General features: G+C 36.2%; 1 protein-coding gene across 1 annotated transcript in view; it reads right to left on the reverse strand.

Annotated features, from left to right (window-relative positions):
* LOC102263923 (hemicentin-1) overlaps nucleotides 1–17,797 on the reverse strand; it is a gene marked incomplete at its 5' end in the record, with an annotated part of 222,783 nt that overhangs the window by 76,185 nt on the left and 128,801 nt on the right. The window contains 14 exons of the mRNA XM_014541442.1: nucleotides 506–784; nucleotides 1,789–1,886; nucleotides 2,503–2,686; nucleotides 2,876–3,000; nucleotides 5,917–6,076; nucleotides 7,949–8,098; nucleotides 8,696–8,827; nucleotides 8,937–9,018; nucleotides 9,292–9,494; nucleotides 9,622–9,735; nucleotides 10,436–10,597; nucleotides 12,218–12,314; nucleotides 14,157–14,344; nucleotides 16,392–16,505. Coding sequence (XP_014396928.1) covers nucleotides 506–784; nucleotides 1,789–1,886; nucleotides 2,503–2,686; nucleotides 2,876–3,000; nucleotides 5,917–6,076; nucleotides 7,949–8,098; nucleotides 8,696–8,827; nucleotides 8,937–9,018; nucleotides 9,292–9,494; nucleotides 9,622–9,735; nucleotides 10,436–10,597; nucleotides 12,218–12,314; nucleotides 14,157–14,344; nucleotides 16,392–16,505 — 2,088 coding nt within the window. The remainder of the gene's footprint in view (nucleotides 1–505; nucleotides 785–1,788; nucleotides 1,887–2,502; nucleotides 2,687–2,875; nucleotides 3,001–5,916; nucleotides 6,077–7,948; nucleotides 8,099–8,695; nucleotides 8,828–8,936; nucleotides 9,019–9,291; nucleotides 9,495–9,621; nucleotides 9,736–10,435; nucleotides 10,598–12,217; nucleotides 12,315–14,156; nucleotides 14,345–16,391; nucleotides 16,506–17,797) is intronic.

Below are 17,797 nucleotides of genomic sequence, written 5' to 3' on the forward strand. Positions count from 1 at the left end.
AATCTGTCTTCAGAAAATATAATTTTTATACACCCTTCAGCTGGGAAGGCTGTTCTTTGTAAATGACTCTAACAACATCAGCGTTATTTTTCTCTTTCATTTTCTACATCCAGAAATGCACCACGATTCTATTTCTGGATTCCTAGAGGGTTTTTCCTTCGCTCTTTCCCCACTCACTGCCTCTTCCAGGTCAGGGCCTGCATTTTCAGGCCTGTATGAGTACAACAGGCTCTTCTCTGAATTCTTCACTCTGTCATCAGAAGGAATTTCGGGGAGATGAAATCTACTTGTAACACATCCCTGTTTGAGTTTTTTTACTGCCTTTGTCACGGGGTCAAATTCTCTAGAATGTTCCCAAGGCTCTTCACGGTTTGTATCTTTCCAGTCTTGTCTTTTGCTACGCCTCCTTTCTCACTCAGTTCAGTGAGTACAGATGGACAACTCAAGCTCTATCATTTTCAGGAGAAAGATGTAGGCAACTCCTCAATATTGAATGTTTACATACCTAGGACCTTCAGGAGAAAGTGTTTGCTGACTTCTCCAGCTTCGTTGGAGGCAATGCAGGTGTACCTTCCCGAATCTTCGGTCTCTGCTTGGATGAGTTGAAGGACCATTCCTTGAGTGCTTACTGTCAGATGGGCGTCAAGCCCCAGAGGCTGGCCATCCCTAAGCCATGACATTCGGGGAGTTGGGGTTCCATCTGTGAGGCATGTCATGGAGGTAGAACTGCCCTTGACAACTGTGATGTCCTCTGTTCCCATGGCATTGTCGAGATTTGGTGGTACTACACATAAAAGAAAACGGGCACATTTTATATATCTACTTTGAGATCAGTTTAGATTAAAAAGTTGAAGAGTTCAATTAGTTTTATAGTGTTTCTATGCTCTATAAAAATGTAGAATTTAAAACAGCATGTAATGAGTTGATGACGTCACCATAAAAACATGTGTTAGGTAGGCTAATTACTAATCTTCCAAAGTATTAGCAATGAAACCTCAGGAATGTTTCCTGTAGAACATACAATGTTCCAATGTGTTTAAATTTTGGCCATTGTTTTAACTTCTTAGGTTTGCCTCTTTAATTTGTTATAATACATATTATAAATTCCAGAAGCATATTTTCAACTACTTTCAATAAATAAAATAATAGTATGTTTTAGAGTAAGTTTTATATAAGCCAACATCAGTCATTTATATTAAATAGTTACTTGACTATTCTGAGATGTCCTTAAGGATTGAGAAATCTAGACCAAAAACCTTCATATTTCAGAAATGAAATGTTGCGATTTCTCTATACATACACACAGAGACATATGTAGGGTGTCCCAAAAATGTATATATCCTGTATATATGAGAGCTCAATTGATGTTTCTTTTTTTCCAGATTGAACACATTGGAATTAATAATTATTCAGTGTATACATTTTGGGAACACCCTGTTTATGCACACATCAATTCACATTTTCGATACTCTAAATGGGCCACTAATAATATTAGAAAACAGTCTGAACTTTCTATTTGTATGAAAGGAATGGTCTTATGTCTGGATTGAAATGCTATTTTTAAAATTTTAGATTTGACTTAATGTAAAATTCCAGGTTAGAAGAGCATTTTGGCAAACAGACAGTATTCTCTAACAAACATGAACCCCGTGGAAGAAAATGTGTTCTTCCCTAGTCAGCAAGATCCTATTTTGCCAAGCTTTTCTGATATGGCAATATCTAAATATAAAAGCACGTTGCTTAATACTAGACCCATGGTAAAACACTAGAGTCATTTCTGGGACATACCAAACACTTGAAGACTATAATGTTTATTATCCACCCCAGCTCTGTTGGAGGCCACACAAGTGTACACGGCAACATCGGACACCTGAGCTCTCACAATCCTGAAAAACAATTTGACCCAACAGTTCATAATTTGATCCCATTCAACATACACAAATAAAATACCTATGGTTTAAATATAGATATAGAAAGTGATTTATGTGGGAAAAATTTAGGTATGAAGGTTATAACCATCCATCATAAACCACAGATGCCTCAAATGTAATTTATCCTACAAAGTTGATTAGACACTGACAGTAAGCCACTGAAAATATAATACAGTTTGAGAAGTGAATAGTTTTCAAATATATTCTAATAGAGAATGATATTAATGTGAAAAATCACATGATTTAGTAGGCATCTTCCTATCATTTGCCTATAAATTTTAGCTAATAGTTGTTCTCAGAAATATATATGTAATAGATACGTCCCTTTATAAAAGACCTATTTTATACAATTTACTAAAATACGAGCATTGAAATAAGAATAAAAAGCCACTGTAATTAAATATTTGTTATCCTCCCTCTTCTAAAAAGACACTGAAAAGGAAAACAAACAATAGTAAAAACTTAGAAAAAAAACAACATTCCTTAAACACGATTTAGATAAGTTAAAGTCTACAGTCACTGAGACTTTATCTGTCCAGCAAACAACAAGTCACATGCGATGAAAGCTGACCTGATGACCTGCCCTCCTGACAGCAACCGGATGTGGGAGGACAGAGGCACAGGAAGTCCGTTCTTCAGCCAGTTTATCTGGGGCGGAGGCGTCCCTGTGGCTCGGCATTCAATATTGATTGAAGTGTCCACCAAGGCCGTTAGTTTCTCTGCTTCTTCTTTATTACCCCTGATGGCAGGTGGGACTACGTCGCGCAGAAAACGAGAGGGGGAAGGGTGTGTGTGTGTTACTAGTTCAAATCATCTCACAAGGAGCCCGCAATGACATCATATTGTCAAACGAAATGCTTCAGACACCTACTGCTGGGCCTTCGTATTGTACTGAGAGAGCCCTGAAGTGGCACAGCCAAAAGAGGGTGGAATTTCATACTTACCGTAAACATTTAGGTTAAAAATTCGGTCTTCCTCTCCAGCAGGATTAGTGGCGACACACGCGTATTTCCCCATGTCGGACGGGAGAGCTCCGAGAATGATTAACGTGCTGCCGTTGGCAGTCACCCTATGGAAGGGGTTATAAAAGAGTACTGAGATGATTTGTATAGAGCGAAAATCTGGAAGACTTACCCCAGATCATGGTGTTCTTTTAAAAGACAAAGACCTCAGAGGGAAGGCAGGCGAGGTTAGGTGAGGTGCTGGGTGTGGGTAAGAGATTAACCAAAGAACTTGTATGCATATAAGCATAACCAATGGACCCAGACAATGGGGGGTGGGGGTGGTATAGGCCAGGGCTGAGGTGCGGGGGCAGGTTGGGAGATGACAATGGGGGAAAAGACATATGAAATACTTTCAACAATAAAGATTTAATAAAATTTAATTTAAAAAAACACACACTGTAAAATACATCTTTCCCTTGGATTTAATGGTTCACATATTTTTCACTAACTACATGGAAGCCTGAAAAGTCAGAGCTAGTTAAACAGATGGAGATTTCAGGCAACCAACTAAAATTCTACAGTCAAGGGTCTCATACATCCACTGCCTCCTTATGGGAAAAAAGGAAACGAACAAAATTAGATTAGGAACTTGTCTATCCAAAAGACACTGTTTTTCTTTTCTTTTCCCCCCTCATAGTTAGAACATTTTATCCTTGAGGTTTGAATTAAATAAAAATTATTAAAAATTCTGGTATGAAAATTAAAAAATGCTACAATGAGAAATTAAAGAATATATATTTTAAAAAATCTAGTTATAACCCTGGCTGGTAGCTCAGTGGTTAGTGTTGGCCTGCACACCAAAGGGTCATGGGTTCGATTCCTGATATCTGGGTTGCAGGTTCTATCCCCAGCCCTGGTCAGGGTATGTGCAGGAGGCAACCAATCAATGTGTCTCTCTCACATCGATGCTTTTCTCTCTGTCTCGCTCTCCCTCCCTCACCACTCCCTTCCACTTTCTGGAAATCAATGGAAAAAAATACCCTCAGGTGAAGATGAACAAAAGAACAACAACAATAAAATCTAGTTATAAAAAACTGTGTAGCCCTAACCGGTTTGGCTCAGTGGATAGAGCCTCGGCCTGCGGACTGAAGGGTCCCAGGTTCGATTCCGGTCAAGGGCATGTACCTGGGTTGCCGGCACATCCCCAGTAGGGGGTGTGCAGGAGGCAGCTGATCGATGCTTCTCTCTCATCGATGTTTCTAACTCTCTATCCCTCTCCCTTCCTCTCTGTAAAAAATCAATAAAATATATTAAAAAACAAACAAACTGTGTAATACTTAATGAGAGGGAGCGGAATAGAATAATTTATTTAAACTGCGATACCAACTCAGGATTATGTATGCATATATTTTGCCAACATTTTTCTAGAAGTTGCTAAAGCTTTTCCTTTGAACTGTGTAAATGGTAAATAATAACTACACAGTTAGATTATCAAAGACATTTAAGTTAAGATCATTGCATTATTGACTCTCTTCAAAGACCAATTATCAAACAAAACTTCCTGTTTTATAAAGAGATTACATTGCTATCCATAGTTACTCCTACAATGGTGATTTTATTAGTTTCTCCCAGTGTCAAAAGTAAATAGTCCATTTCTAACATATATTATTAAATATGGTTATTGAGAATTAAAATAATATTTTCTGGTTCTGTTGTATTTTTTCTTTTTCAAAATGTGAATTTTAAAATTCCACGAGTTTAACCATCTGAATGAACAGAAAATTAAGTTGCTATGACCATGGAAAATAGTTAGTTAACTTTGGAAAACTTACTTTATTTGACCGATGAATTGTTCTACTTACAAACCTATACATATTGTGGAGCAGTAAACAAATAATCAATAAAGTGAATATAGGAATAAATACAGTTAGACTCTTTATATAAAATAAGTGAAAGATTGTAAATTCCTTGGTACAAATATTATCTTATGTAAGATCTTTAGGTCCCACCAACTATCTAATACTTAGCTTGGAATAGGGTTGATATCAACTGATTTAATAAAAATAATTATATATATGTTAACTATTCAGAAATGTCCACACCAGAGATATGAAATTTAAAGTGTATCTCTAAAATATTGGGCAATTTACCTCACCTTGGAAAGGGAACACATATCTAAATTTTAACATAAAATAACTTAAAAAATAACTAGCTTTCTTTAAATTATGCATGTTTAATTCATTAACTAGAAAGTACACTCCAAAGTGTTAAATTAAAAATTTTGGTTTAAAATGATAAAGATTTAATATATTTATTTAATACTTTCTTAGGCATATACAATTCTTTAAGCAGTTATAATTACTCTGGTATTTGAATATGATAGGGCTTTGTGATAAAGTAATTGAGTAGAGAGTAGAAATCTGTGCTCCCAAAGGTATTTGTTGTTGGGAGAGCAGGAGGCCCTTACCACATGATTATTCCATCTCTATGTGGTTTGTGGCATGGGTGACAAGTATCAGCTGAAAACAGGATTGGACAAATCACTATAAGGAATGAAGTGGTTATGATGATACTGTATCTTTTCTCAAAATGGGCCAAGAAATACGGCATGTTTGGTGGTTTAGTGATCTCAGGACACAAAATCAGATCAAAGATTATTGATGAATCTTTTGTAGGGTAAAACTGTTGTGACGTTAGCAGGAAAGAACTAATTGTTCTATGGCATGGACTTTGGTATAAACATTCTGAGACTAGAGGAATAAAAGCAACAATAGTTAATTAACATCTGTAGGAATGAATGTCTGAGAAGATTTTATAACTCTGAGTTAATGAATTAACATCCACCCCCCACCTTTTTGAGTGATTCTCTAAAGACAATTTCTGTGTCCAACACTCCAAAATTTGATCTTTTTTTCCCCTCTCTGAATCTAACAGCCAAATTCCAAGGAAACTGAATTTGGTATTATTCATGTGAAAGGTGAAGCATAAAACATTTTACAAGACCTTGAAAATAATGATGCAAATATTCTTTGTAAACATACCGGATTCTTTCTGTTTCACTGCTAGTTATGGGTCTTCCATCTCTAAGCCATTGAATAACTGGGGTAGGAATGCCATTTGCATTGCAGACCAGCTCAACATTTTCCCCTACCAGGACACTGACTTCACTTGGAATTTCAGCACCAGCAACACTTGGAGGAACTTTGGAGAAATAAAAATGTCTATTAACAAGGCACAATGATATAAATTCTAACAAATACAACAGAATCACAAAACAATATGTCATTTTTCATTTCATATTCTTCCTAAATTGTGGTTCAAGAGAAAACTATTCTTATCCTCATAAATTATTTTTAAATGGGGAACAGCTAAAGCAGTCATTTCAATATTCCTGGTATTTTGGTAAGTTGATATAATTATTTAGTCATAGGGACTGGTGACAAGTCTAACTCATGGACACACTTCCTAGCTAAGTAGAATCTCTCTTGGACTAAATTCTCAATAGACAGTTTACAATTAATATAATTCAAGAGAATCCATTTTATAAAAATCTTAGCATAACAGTCTGAGAAATGTATCTATAGGGTTATTTCTTTCTCCATATGCAATTTAAATATTATTCATTCTGAACAATGGATAGGTTTATTGTTTGTTCTCTTTTTCTAACCATGTTTGGTTTATAATTTAATGATTCAATCGAGAAATAATGTATAATAAAAATATTGACAATGGTATCAAACAGAAACACATTTGAATTCCTCTTCCATATAATCATAGTGGTCTGCTAGGGCAGCTCATGTCAGTTTACAACAGCCAATTTTGCACGTCTCCCCTACTCCATGTTCAGTGACATCATGTTGGTAGTTTGAAATGAGCCATGGTGGGGATATTTACACCATGGAAACTTGCAAATTGTTGGCAACAATTCAGGACCTTTTTATCTGGAGAGTTAATTATAAACACTTACCAGCACACCACTGCACACTTTCCAAATCTAATGTTAGTCATCCAGAAGATAATAATAATTATACCAAATATACAGAATTGAAAGTACTAAAGAAGTCAAATCAATGTTGATAAAAAATATCCTTTAATGAGTGTCTAATATATGACAAGCACTGTACTATGCCCTATTACATAAATTATTTCTAGTCTCAGGACATAATGATGCCTGTAGAACATCTGGTAAAACGTCTGGTCACACCACATACCCCATGATTAACAGCTATTATTATTAATGCATTAAATATAACAACATAAAAAATTTCTGATTCTGAATCCCTGAGTAGCTATTTTCCCATTTTGTTGCTGAAATCTCAAAGTATTACTAATCCAAGAAACCACTGATGCCCATAAACTTATTTTACTTTCTGTTTAATTTCATTTTTTTGTAGTTAGCTTTAGCAGAGCACACAACAGAGCCATAATAATGTATAATTTATTATTTTTTTTCAAAATAACTATATTAACATTGGAAAAAAGGAAGCATTTCAACTTAGTTTCAAGTTAGACTTCCATTTCAATTAACTATTAGGACATAAATACCAATTAGAGGTTTACTGAAAATAAAAAAAGTATACAAGTTCTCCTTGCATTGCTCAATACTACACTGGAACATAGTAGGATTAAGTAAGTATTTGTTGGATGAATTAATGCTTCTTTTTCTCAACCCAAAATAGCATAAGATTCATGATTACTTGAATTTACCCAAACTCCTCCCTGTAGTTACAGCCTTTTCATGAATTAAATATTAGTGATATATTTAAATAAGAACAAACCTATGAGCTTAGCATCAAAGTAAATTATGCTAGTTTTAAGTAAATAAGTATAATTCAGTAAGAATTTTGGTAAACATAGAAAAATAAAGATTATAAAATTTCTGCTATTCTTTTTTCCACATCTATGCCAATTCCCATGAGCATATAATCTACAGGTAAATGTAGGGCAGAGCACTGACAATATTTTTTGTTGATCTAAAGACTTTGAATAAATTACAAATGATCTCTATAATTGTAGACATATTTTGTACTATAAGAAAGAATATGCTAAAGATATTGAAGATACATCCCATACCTTGAATAGAAAGAATGTAATTTTTCTGTGCTTTTCCTTCCATATTTGATGCAATGCATGTATAGTTTCCGCTATCTGAACGCTGGGACCGGGCAATTTGGAGTTTGCTACCTCCAGACAAAATATGAACTTCAAGTGAGTCAGAATTTTCTAGAGGCAGAAACAAAGCAAAGCCAAACAAAACATTAAAGAAGCTTTTATTTCAACCTCTACAATTCAGCATAAAAATTTCTTGTTTCTTGTGGTAGATTTCTTATGGGACGGGGATTGGGGCTGGGCGAACAAGGAGAAAGGGATTAAGAAGTACAAATTTTCAGTTATAAAAATAATCACAGAGATGTAAAGTAGAGCCTAGGGCATATAGTCAGTAATACTGGAATAACTACATATGGTGTCAGCTGGGTACTAGACTTTTTGGGGTGGTCACTTTGTAAGGTATATAAATGTCTAATTATTATGTTGTACACCTGAAACAAATATAATAGTATGTCAACTGTGATTAAAAAATAATTGTTAAAATGTTCTTCCTTCGTACTTTTATTTTAAATGAGAGCCTTTTTGAAAGAGGCAGAGAAAATTCCCTTTATAAAATAAAATAACTTTGAGTCTATTTTGTGAGTTTATGTATCCGTACATTAGGCTTTCTGAACTAAGCACAGCTATGAGCATGATCTGAAAATGTGCTAGTTTACAAATCTAGTGCATTCAGAGCAAAAGGAAGCCACAGCCAGTGCACAGCTGCATTACCTATGGGCTTGCGGTTCTTCATCCACGCTATGGTGGGAGGTGGGATTCCAGTGGCATCGCATGTTAAAGTCACAGGGTTGCTGATTGTCTCAACAACCACTTCTCTTTCGGGTCCTTCGATACTGGGTGGCACTGCAAAAGGACAGAAGAAAATCATGTGTCCCCATTAAGCTAATTCAGGCCACTTTCTTTCATTGGCATATCTGGGGGAAAAAGAGTTGTATTAGAGGCAGATGCTCACCATATACATTGAGGTGGAAATTTTTATCATCCCGTCCTGCTACATTTATAGCTCTACATACATACTGGCCTGTGTCAGATACCTAAAAGAAAAAGATACTATTGTATGTGCTCCATTGAGTTACAGATGACCAATCACACTGTTCCAGTGCAGATTAAATCACCAGTCATCTTTATGCTCAAACGCCCCAGGTCTAATTGCTTTCTGCAATCCTGCGTTTTTATGGAAATAAGGTCAATGGCATGGACGATGTTATTTTATCATAAACTGTAGTAAAGGGAACATGCAACTCCCAAGGCTCTCTTCCAAAACCCACCAAGGAGTCGTGACATGCAAACAAGAATCAAAGATGCACCTCAGCTTTCTTGATGTGCAGCATTTGTCCACCTGCTAAAACCTCCACGTGAGTAGATTCTGTTATCATCCGCCCGTTCTTATACCACGTGACGACTGGAGGTGGGACAGCGTTGGACTCACACTCCAATGACACTGAGGTCCCCTCTCTTACATTGACTACAGAAAGCGAGTCACCGCCATGATCTTTAATGCTGGGAGGTACTGAGGGAAAGAAACAAGAACAGAAGGTGTTTTTTTTTTTAAATTTTTTTCATTAAGGTGTGCAGATGGGAAATATTTCATACCAGTTTAAAAGTGAAAGGATTTTATGAGGAGAGTGAAAACAAACCATAAACAGTCAGGGAGACTTTTTTCTTGCTTTCGCCAGCTTGGTTGATAGCTATACACGTGTACTGACCACCATCGGATTCCTTGGCCCGAATAATCTGTAGAGTTCGGCCGCCTGTGGGCAAATATAATGGAAATTGAAGAGTGGTATCAAGGTTGTTCTAATAACTATTTTATCAATAAGATAAATTGACAAAATATTCCATTGTAACATTTATATGGCCACATTTCATAGTTAAGATGAAACAATTGAATCTGTCTTATTTGATCCTTCCTTTAGGATTGATTTTACTTCTTGATAAAAAATGAAATTCATAATTTTTTCTCTCCATTAACTAAACATGGAGAGAACTGTTTGATACAGGTCCCAAATGAGTAAACAGTAATTGTACTACAGTCAAATATGTTAACAAGCATTTTCTGGGTTTAAATCTCCTACAGTGTGGAAGGATCTGTCTGTCCATCTATCTATTTTCCCGTCATCAAGGGGCTTTAGGATTAAAAACAACCAGTGAATTATCCAATGAAAGCACTATTTACTAGCCTATCACCCCCATGGAATTGCTAAGCAGTTCTGTTTCTAAACCTCATAATTTCTTGAAGTAGACCTTGTTACTGTGCATTGCCACTAAAATCATGAAAGTCTATACAATCTTATCCTAATGGCCCCATTAGGTAAAGAGGTATGTAATGTGAACAAACAAATGGAGCAAGACAAAATTTTGGAAAGGGACTAAGCGGAAATGCCATTTGTATTTAAAATAAAGGAACATGAGAACACTTTGCCCACCTTATAAGAGTATTGAGTTCCTTACCAGGCACAATGAGGGCATTTGTGTTTGGCTTGATAGGCTGTTCGTTCTTGAGCCAGCTGAGATCAGGAGGTGGAAAACCAGAGACCTCACAGGTCAGAGAGATGAAGTTGTTCACCACAACAGTGAGGTTTTCAGGGTTAGGACCAATGACACTTGGAGGAACTGTACGAGTAAATGTATTAAAAGTGAAATCTGATGTGACTAGTAATATACACTGCAACTTATTAATATAAGTCCAGCCACTGTACTCTGCCAAAGCACCGTGTTACTGACACTGTTAACCACCCAGCTGTCTTCCCCAGGATTCCCAATGCCTTCATCACACTATGTCCATCAGTCTTGCTTCTCCCAATGACAGAGTGCTAGAATTTTCAGGAAATGTAGTTGGCAATTCCTAAGATGGTTTTGGCAATGTACAAAGAAACACCCGATAGTGCTTTTTGTTAAGTTTGCATATTCTTGTTTCTAATATTACATTCTTATTTAAAGTTTTTATCTTCCTGCATATAGCATTTATAAAGTAGAAATTTAATTTTAGGGGTTAGCTGTCTATCAATACATTTACAGGTTATTTCAACAATGAAATCAATGACTTCCAAGATGAGCAGAAAACTTAAGAAATAAACAATACCATGGTTTGTTCAAAACAAACAAACAAACAAACAACAAACAAACAAGGAATTCCACAAGCAAAAGCAATGCAGAGAAAAAATGAAGTAAAAAAAGATAAGATTAAAAATGCACTGAGTTCTTGCATAACTTTTTGTGCTAGATATAGCTTTTATCCTGGGAATTCATAACACATCTGTTTCTGTTTGGTCAGATTTACTCATTAAAAGAACCTCAAAGATATTAATGAAGTACCTACTGTAAGTGACCCCCTGTGCTAAAAACCGGGGATACAAAGGTGGAAGTGTTTCAAATATGAAACACCAAACATTGCTAGACATCGATATCCCCTGCATGTCATATCAGGAAAGAACATCTATGTTGCTAAATCAAGGTCCTTTCAGGGGAGAAATTTTTCATGAAATTTCAAATTTCAGCTCTCTCCAACACAAGCCACAATTTTATATCTATGTAGCATACATATAAAGGAAATCTTTTATAACGATTGTTCACCATTTCCAAGTCAATATGCTGAAAGCAGCTGTGTGTCACACAAAAAAACTACTCTTTTGTAGAAGACAAACAATGGCTTTTTTTTTAGCCAAAAAAAAAGTATTTATGGAGTGACCAGCATATACTGAAAACTTAAAAGTGTGATGAATGAATTGGGTGTGCTGGTGGTTTTTGGAATGATTTCACTCCTAAGTGACTTCTTCTTTTCCAGGGAGTATATGAGGTACAAGAGGATGTAGCTCAACATGAAGTCCACCCTTAATGACAGAAACTGGTTTCAATCAGGACTAGTGAATGAATTTTTATGAGCGAAAGATCTATATTTAGTCCAAACTTCATAAAAACATGTAATCTTAGGGATTTCAGATTTTGACTTTTTTTCTTTCTTTTTCTTTTTTTTTTAACTTTCAAATATGTAGAAGTTACTACCTTCTCTTGAAGGACTAGAATAATGTAAAAACAGGCTCCCAGAAGCTCTGTACTTTGTACCTTATAAATCCTACTAGCTTCGGTGGGGAGAGAGGGAGGCGATTGTATGAATGCAGGCCCCACACACTGTTTCAAGTTAAAAATACACGAAAAGCCTCCATAATGTAAAACACAGTTTTCCTGCCGTTTCAAGCACACCCCTAGCAGATGCTTTTGGAACTGAGCTCTTACCGTGAACATTGAGGTTAAAATATTTTTTGGCACTTCCAGCCGTGTTCTCAGCAATACACACATACCTGCCAATATCTGTTATTTGAGTATTTAGAATCTGAGGGAAAAATAAAGAAATTCCAACTGAATTTTTTTTTATAAAGCCACTTGTCATCATGTTGAGAATGAATAATACGTATCCTCTCCAGATGGACATAAAAAGAACATTTATATATAATAGCATTGGTGCTGGCTTTTATTAATCAGGTCAATCAAATAAGTATTTATTTATAAAGATTTCCAATCAGGAAAGGCAATTTTATACATCCTTGTGGTCTACTGACTACAAAAGTGCCCCAAATTATTCTCCCACTTTCCCATCTACCCTCCACAATGTGACTTTGAAACTCCCCCCATCACCAGGTAAAGATGTGGAATTTGGCCCAAGCTGGTTTGGCTCAGTGAATAGAGCATCAGCCCATGGACAAGATCCCAGGTTTGATTCCAGTCAAGGGCACATACCTCGATTGCAGGCTCCATCCCTGGCCCAGATCTGGGCGCATGTGTGGGAGGCAACCAATCGATGTGTCTCTCTCACATTGATGTTTCTCTCTCTCTCTCCCCCCCCCTCCTTTCCACTCTCTCTAAAAATCAATGGAAAAATATCCTCAAATGAGGATTAACAAAAGAAAACAAAAAAAGATGTGGAATTTGTGTGGTCTTGTGCCTGGCCTTGACCCACAGAATGTGATGGAAATGACAGTGTGCCATTTCAAACCTAGGCTTAAAAAAGGCATTGTTACTCTTTCCCCCTCATTTGGAACCCGGTCACTACATGAGGAAGCCAGGACTAACCTGCTTGAAGGTATGGAATCACATGGCGAAGAATCAGCCCCATTATTGCAACTGAGGCCCCAGAGATGTGCAAGAGCCCAGCAAGATCAGCAGAACCACTTAGCCTATCCACAATAGGCAGACATTTGGGTAAGCCCAGCTGAGACCAGAAGAATCCCCCAGCCAACAGGAAGAATTGTGAGCTGAACAAATGCTTATTGTTTTTGAATCCTTGTTTCGGAGTGGTTTGTTTTGCATAGCAATAGCTAGCTATATACCAGTTATAATTTATTTTATTTAGCAGAAAGTGCTATCCATCTATATATTTTTTTGGCCATAGACACAGAAACATTTAAGTATTTTTGTAGAGGTCGTATGATCATCAAATAGAAATAGTCAGGATGTTTACAAGATACTTTGAGAATTCAAAATTATTTATAGGCAGTGAACTGACTAATTTTTAAAAAAATAAAGAACTCTAGGAGATATGTCCTGTGTTAGATACACCGATAGTTATGCTTAGATTCTTGGGCCTGCAGAATATCATTTACATGTTCAAGAAATGATTTAATTAAGTTGTAAACTAACGAATCAGTGTTATTTCTATAAGTACCTAACTATCTTTTAGGACACTTGGAAAGAAAAATATAGACATGCCCATTAGTGAACAATTCAGGATATTTATGTGGTTACCATTATTATTATATTATAAATTCTTTGCCAGTAGCAAGTAAATTTTAATTGGCAGGGAATCTTATACCAGCTAGAATTTTATCACCAGAAATATGCAGTGAAAAGGACTGTAATAATTTGCTTAATGGTTTTTCTTTTTAATCACAAAGACCACGTTGTCTTAAACGTGTGTGTGTGTGTGTGTGTGTGTGTGTGTGTGTGTGTGTGTTGAATGTAGACAATTTCTACAGGAATTCACATAAAACTGTTAATAATGGTCACCTCTCATAGTGTGAATAAAATGAAGAAAATAATATTATTTCATATCCCTTTTATGTTTGGTTATTTTTACAAATCTATTTCTAAATAAAAAAATTACTTTTAAAAGTCATAAAGACAATTATAAAATACAAAGCCTAGCGGGTATTTTAAAGTCAGATGTTTTTACTTTTACCTGCAGAATTCTTCCATTAGACAGAAATTTATGATGCTCATCTTCCAGCAAGGGCTGCCCGTCTTTCTGCCAGGAATTCCTCGGTACAGGGCTGCCGCCCGACAAGCACTCCATCCGCACGCTCTTGCTCACCAGCACGGTGACCTCCTCAGGGAGATCACTGTTCGCTTCCTTGATAACCGGTGGCACTAATGAGTGATTGCAGCAAAAAGATAATAACAGGAAACGAAGCCTTTTCTAAATGATTCTAGTTTTCTGACAATTTAAAAAATTGTGGGGTAATTGAGCCAAACTTGAAGAAGAATCTATGATCCTTAATAAATTAGCGAAGATTCAGATTGTGTGAATTTGGGTTGATTTTCTTCCCTCTCTTTACCTACCCTGGACTAACCCTTCCTATAATTTCATTCTAAGTCAATCCCAAATTATTCTCCAAAATATCTTGTCTTGCTTTCTCTCTCAGCCCATCCCATTCATCTGCATGAATCTATAGTAAAGTCTATTTGGTCATCTAGACAAACCAGATCAATTACAGAAATGTACAGATTTGGTCTCATTTGCAAGGGAATTGTCTGGGCTACTCAGTGTGTTTCCCCAGCCTCAGTATCAGTGATATCAGCATCATCTGGGAGCTTGGATAGGAATGCTAATTTGGGGGGCCACCTTAGCTCTCCTCCATCAGCATTCCTAAAAGGGGCCAAGAAGTTTATGGTTTAACAAACTCGTCCTAGCCCGGCTGGCATGGCTCAGTGGTTGAGCATCAACCACAGAACCAGGAGGTCACAGTTCGATTCCCAATCAGGGCACATGCCCAAGTTGCAGGCTTGATCCTCAGTGTGGGGCATGCAGGAGGCAGCCGATCAGTGATTCTCTCCTATTGATGTTTCTATCTCTCTCTCCCTCTCCCTTCCTCTCTGAAATCAATGAAAATATATTTAAAACAAAAACAACAAAACCTCTCCTAGTGATCCTCATGCACACTAAAGTCTGAGAAGTCATGCTCTAGATTTTCCGACATATATTCATTCTCATTTAATATAGTAGTACTGTGAATCCAGGTTCGTGTTTACATTAGACTAGTCAGTTATGAAAAATCACATATCGCCCAAGTGATTTTTATAAATGGAAATGTTAAATAAACTAGGAACACATGTGTTGGTTGCTTGTGAATGCAGAAATTTAGTTACATGGTAAATAATCTTTTTATCTTGTTTAGAAAAAGCTTAGTTATTTTATGTTTCAGTCTCTTATCTTTAGCAATCAGTAAAGATGGCACGTTTAATGCAGATGCAGTCTTCTGGTATTCGCGTCTCTCAAAAAATAAACTGAGAAGTGTCTATTCAGGTCCTTTGCCCATTTTTAATTGGGTTGTTTGTTTGGTGTTGAATTTTGTAAGTTCTTTATACATTTTGGACATTAGCCCCTTATGAGGTGTATCATTGGTGAATATGTTCTCCCATACAGTGGGTTGTCTTTTCATTTTGTTGGTGGTTTCCGTTGCTGTGCAAAAGCTCTTCAGTTTGATGTAGTCTCACCTCTTTATTTTTTCTCTTATTTCCCTTGCCTGAGGTGATATATAAAAAATGGGCAAAGAACCTAGCTAGACATTCCTCCATAGAGGACATACAGATGGCCGATAAACACGAAAAGGTGCTCAGTGTCACTAATCATCAGAGAAATCTGAAGTAGGTCTTATCAATTAGGCCTCTTGGCTTCTGTCACTGGTTCAGGGATAGATATGTGATTCATACTTGGCCAGTTAAAGCCATGGACATCTGATTCCGGGACTTCAGTTGTAAATAAAAGCTTTCATTTGTCTCTGAAACTAGGAAGATATAAGACTAGAGCTTCAAGGGGCCAACTTTCCAAGCAAAAGGACCCTCCACCTGAGAATGACACTAATAGAGAAAAACAAAGCCAAGAGACAGGTTAAGTCTGGTAAACTCTTTTGAGCCAAGGAAGTCAAACTGCAACCAGCCCTACCTGAGGACTTTTCAGGTTCTTAAGTCATTGAATTCTCTCTCTCCCTCTCTCTCTTTTTTTGGTTGATACTTCAGGAGTCTTAAACAATATGCTCTCAATTTGTATAAGACAATGAACTCAATGGGAGAACTATCAGTTTCTGATTATCTTTATAGTCTTTAAGATACTTAGCTCAACATCTTGCAAACATTAGCTCCTCAAAAATACTTTTGAGAGAAAGAATGGGTAATGAACAAACGGAAACAAACTCACAGAGTACCCGGACGTCATACTGAAGGGAATCTTCTCCAGCCTCATTCACAGCCACACACGTGTATCTCCCGGCATCCTCTACCTTAGCCCGGGGAATCTGCAGCACTCTCCCACCTGGAAATATATCCTAATGTGCTTACTGCTGTCAGTCTGAGAGTGAATGCTGCTCATAAGCAGCAGATTTTTAGACCAGATTTTTCAGGTCTAATAACTTCCTTGCATTTTCTTTCCAGGTTCCATTTTAATCCCACATATCACTTTCATCACAAACACTGAATTATTGAAAAGTGAGCCCGTATATGAGTGAGATCTCCTGAGAAATGAATAGCTTGTGTGGATTTTCCTTAAGGCAGGAATGTTGCTCTGTGCCCCTCATCATGTTCCATGTGAAATGTTACTCTGTAGTAACTTCCTGCTTTATAGTTGGAACACATATAAAGAAGTTTACACAGTTGCGTGCAAGTAGAGGCTTCAGAAAAATAATAGCCAACGGTGCAAAAGGCATACAGTACACCATTATGTATACAATCTTGAAAGAATAACCGTGCATTTTTCATGTTGATATGATTTCCAACATAGAGAAAAGTTATAATAATTGTATATAAATTGTTACAATTATGTATATTTTATTCCATTGGTTTTATCTTTGTTATATATATATATATATATGATCTGTCATATGTGTTATATATATTATGTATATATATAATCTTTTTTTGAACCATTTGAGAGTAACTAGGACACATGATATGCTTTTATCCCTAAATACCCATAGATCTATATTTCATAAAAAAGAATAATCCTTTATATAACTATAATATAATGACCAAAATCAGAAAATGTGAAATCAATACAATACTGTTGAATTCATAGTGTGCAGTCAAATGTCATTATTGTTATAATATTGTCTTTTATAGCTATTTGTTCTCAAGCCCAGATCCAATTTAGGATCACTTATTATATTTAGTTGCCATTTCTATTTAGTCTCTATTTTTTTCCAAGACATTCTCTTATTTAATGAAGATAAAATTTACATACAGTGGAATGCACTGACCTTACGTATACAATTTGATAAAGTCTGAGAAGCCTATTTTAATGTTTGTTAAAAGTGAATAGAGGCCTTGAAAATATTACTATCTCACAACAATTTGAAAATCTCCTTTTCCATCAATAACTAAAATACTTGAAACTAATGATCTTTACTACTGTTTTATGATAAATGCATTTAATATACTGAGTACAACTATTCATAAATATATTTTAGAATTTATCATTAATGTATAGAAACCTAAGTGACTATTTCATGACACTATTAGAAAAATAAAGGCACAGGGAAGTCAAAGGACTTCCTTAAGTTGACAGAACGATCCTGCAGCAGATCTGAAGATTAACTAAGGGGTTCTATC

Source organism: Myotis brandtii, unplaced genomic scaffold, assembly GCF_000412655.1.
Source record: "Myotis brandtii unplaced genomic scaffold, ASM41265v1 scaffold270, whole genome shotgun sequence".
NCBI lineage: Eukaryota > Metazoa > Chordata > Mammalia > Chiroptera > Vespertilionidae > Myotis > Myotis brandtii.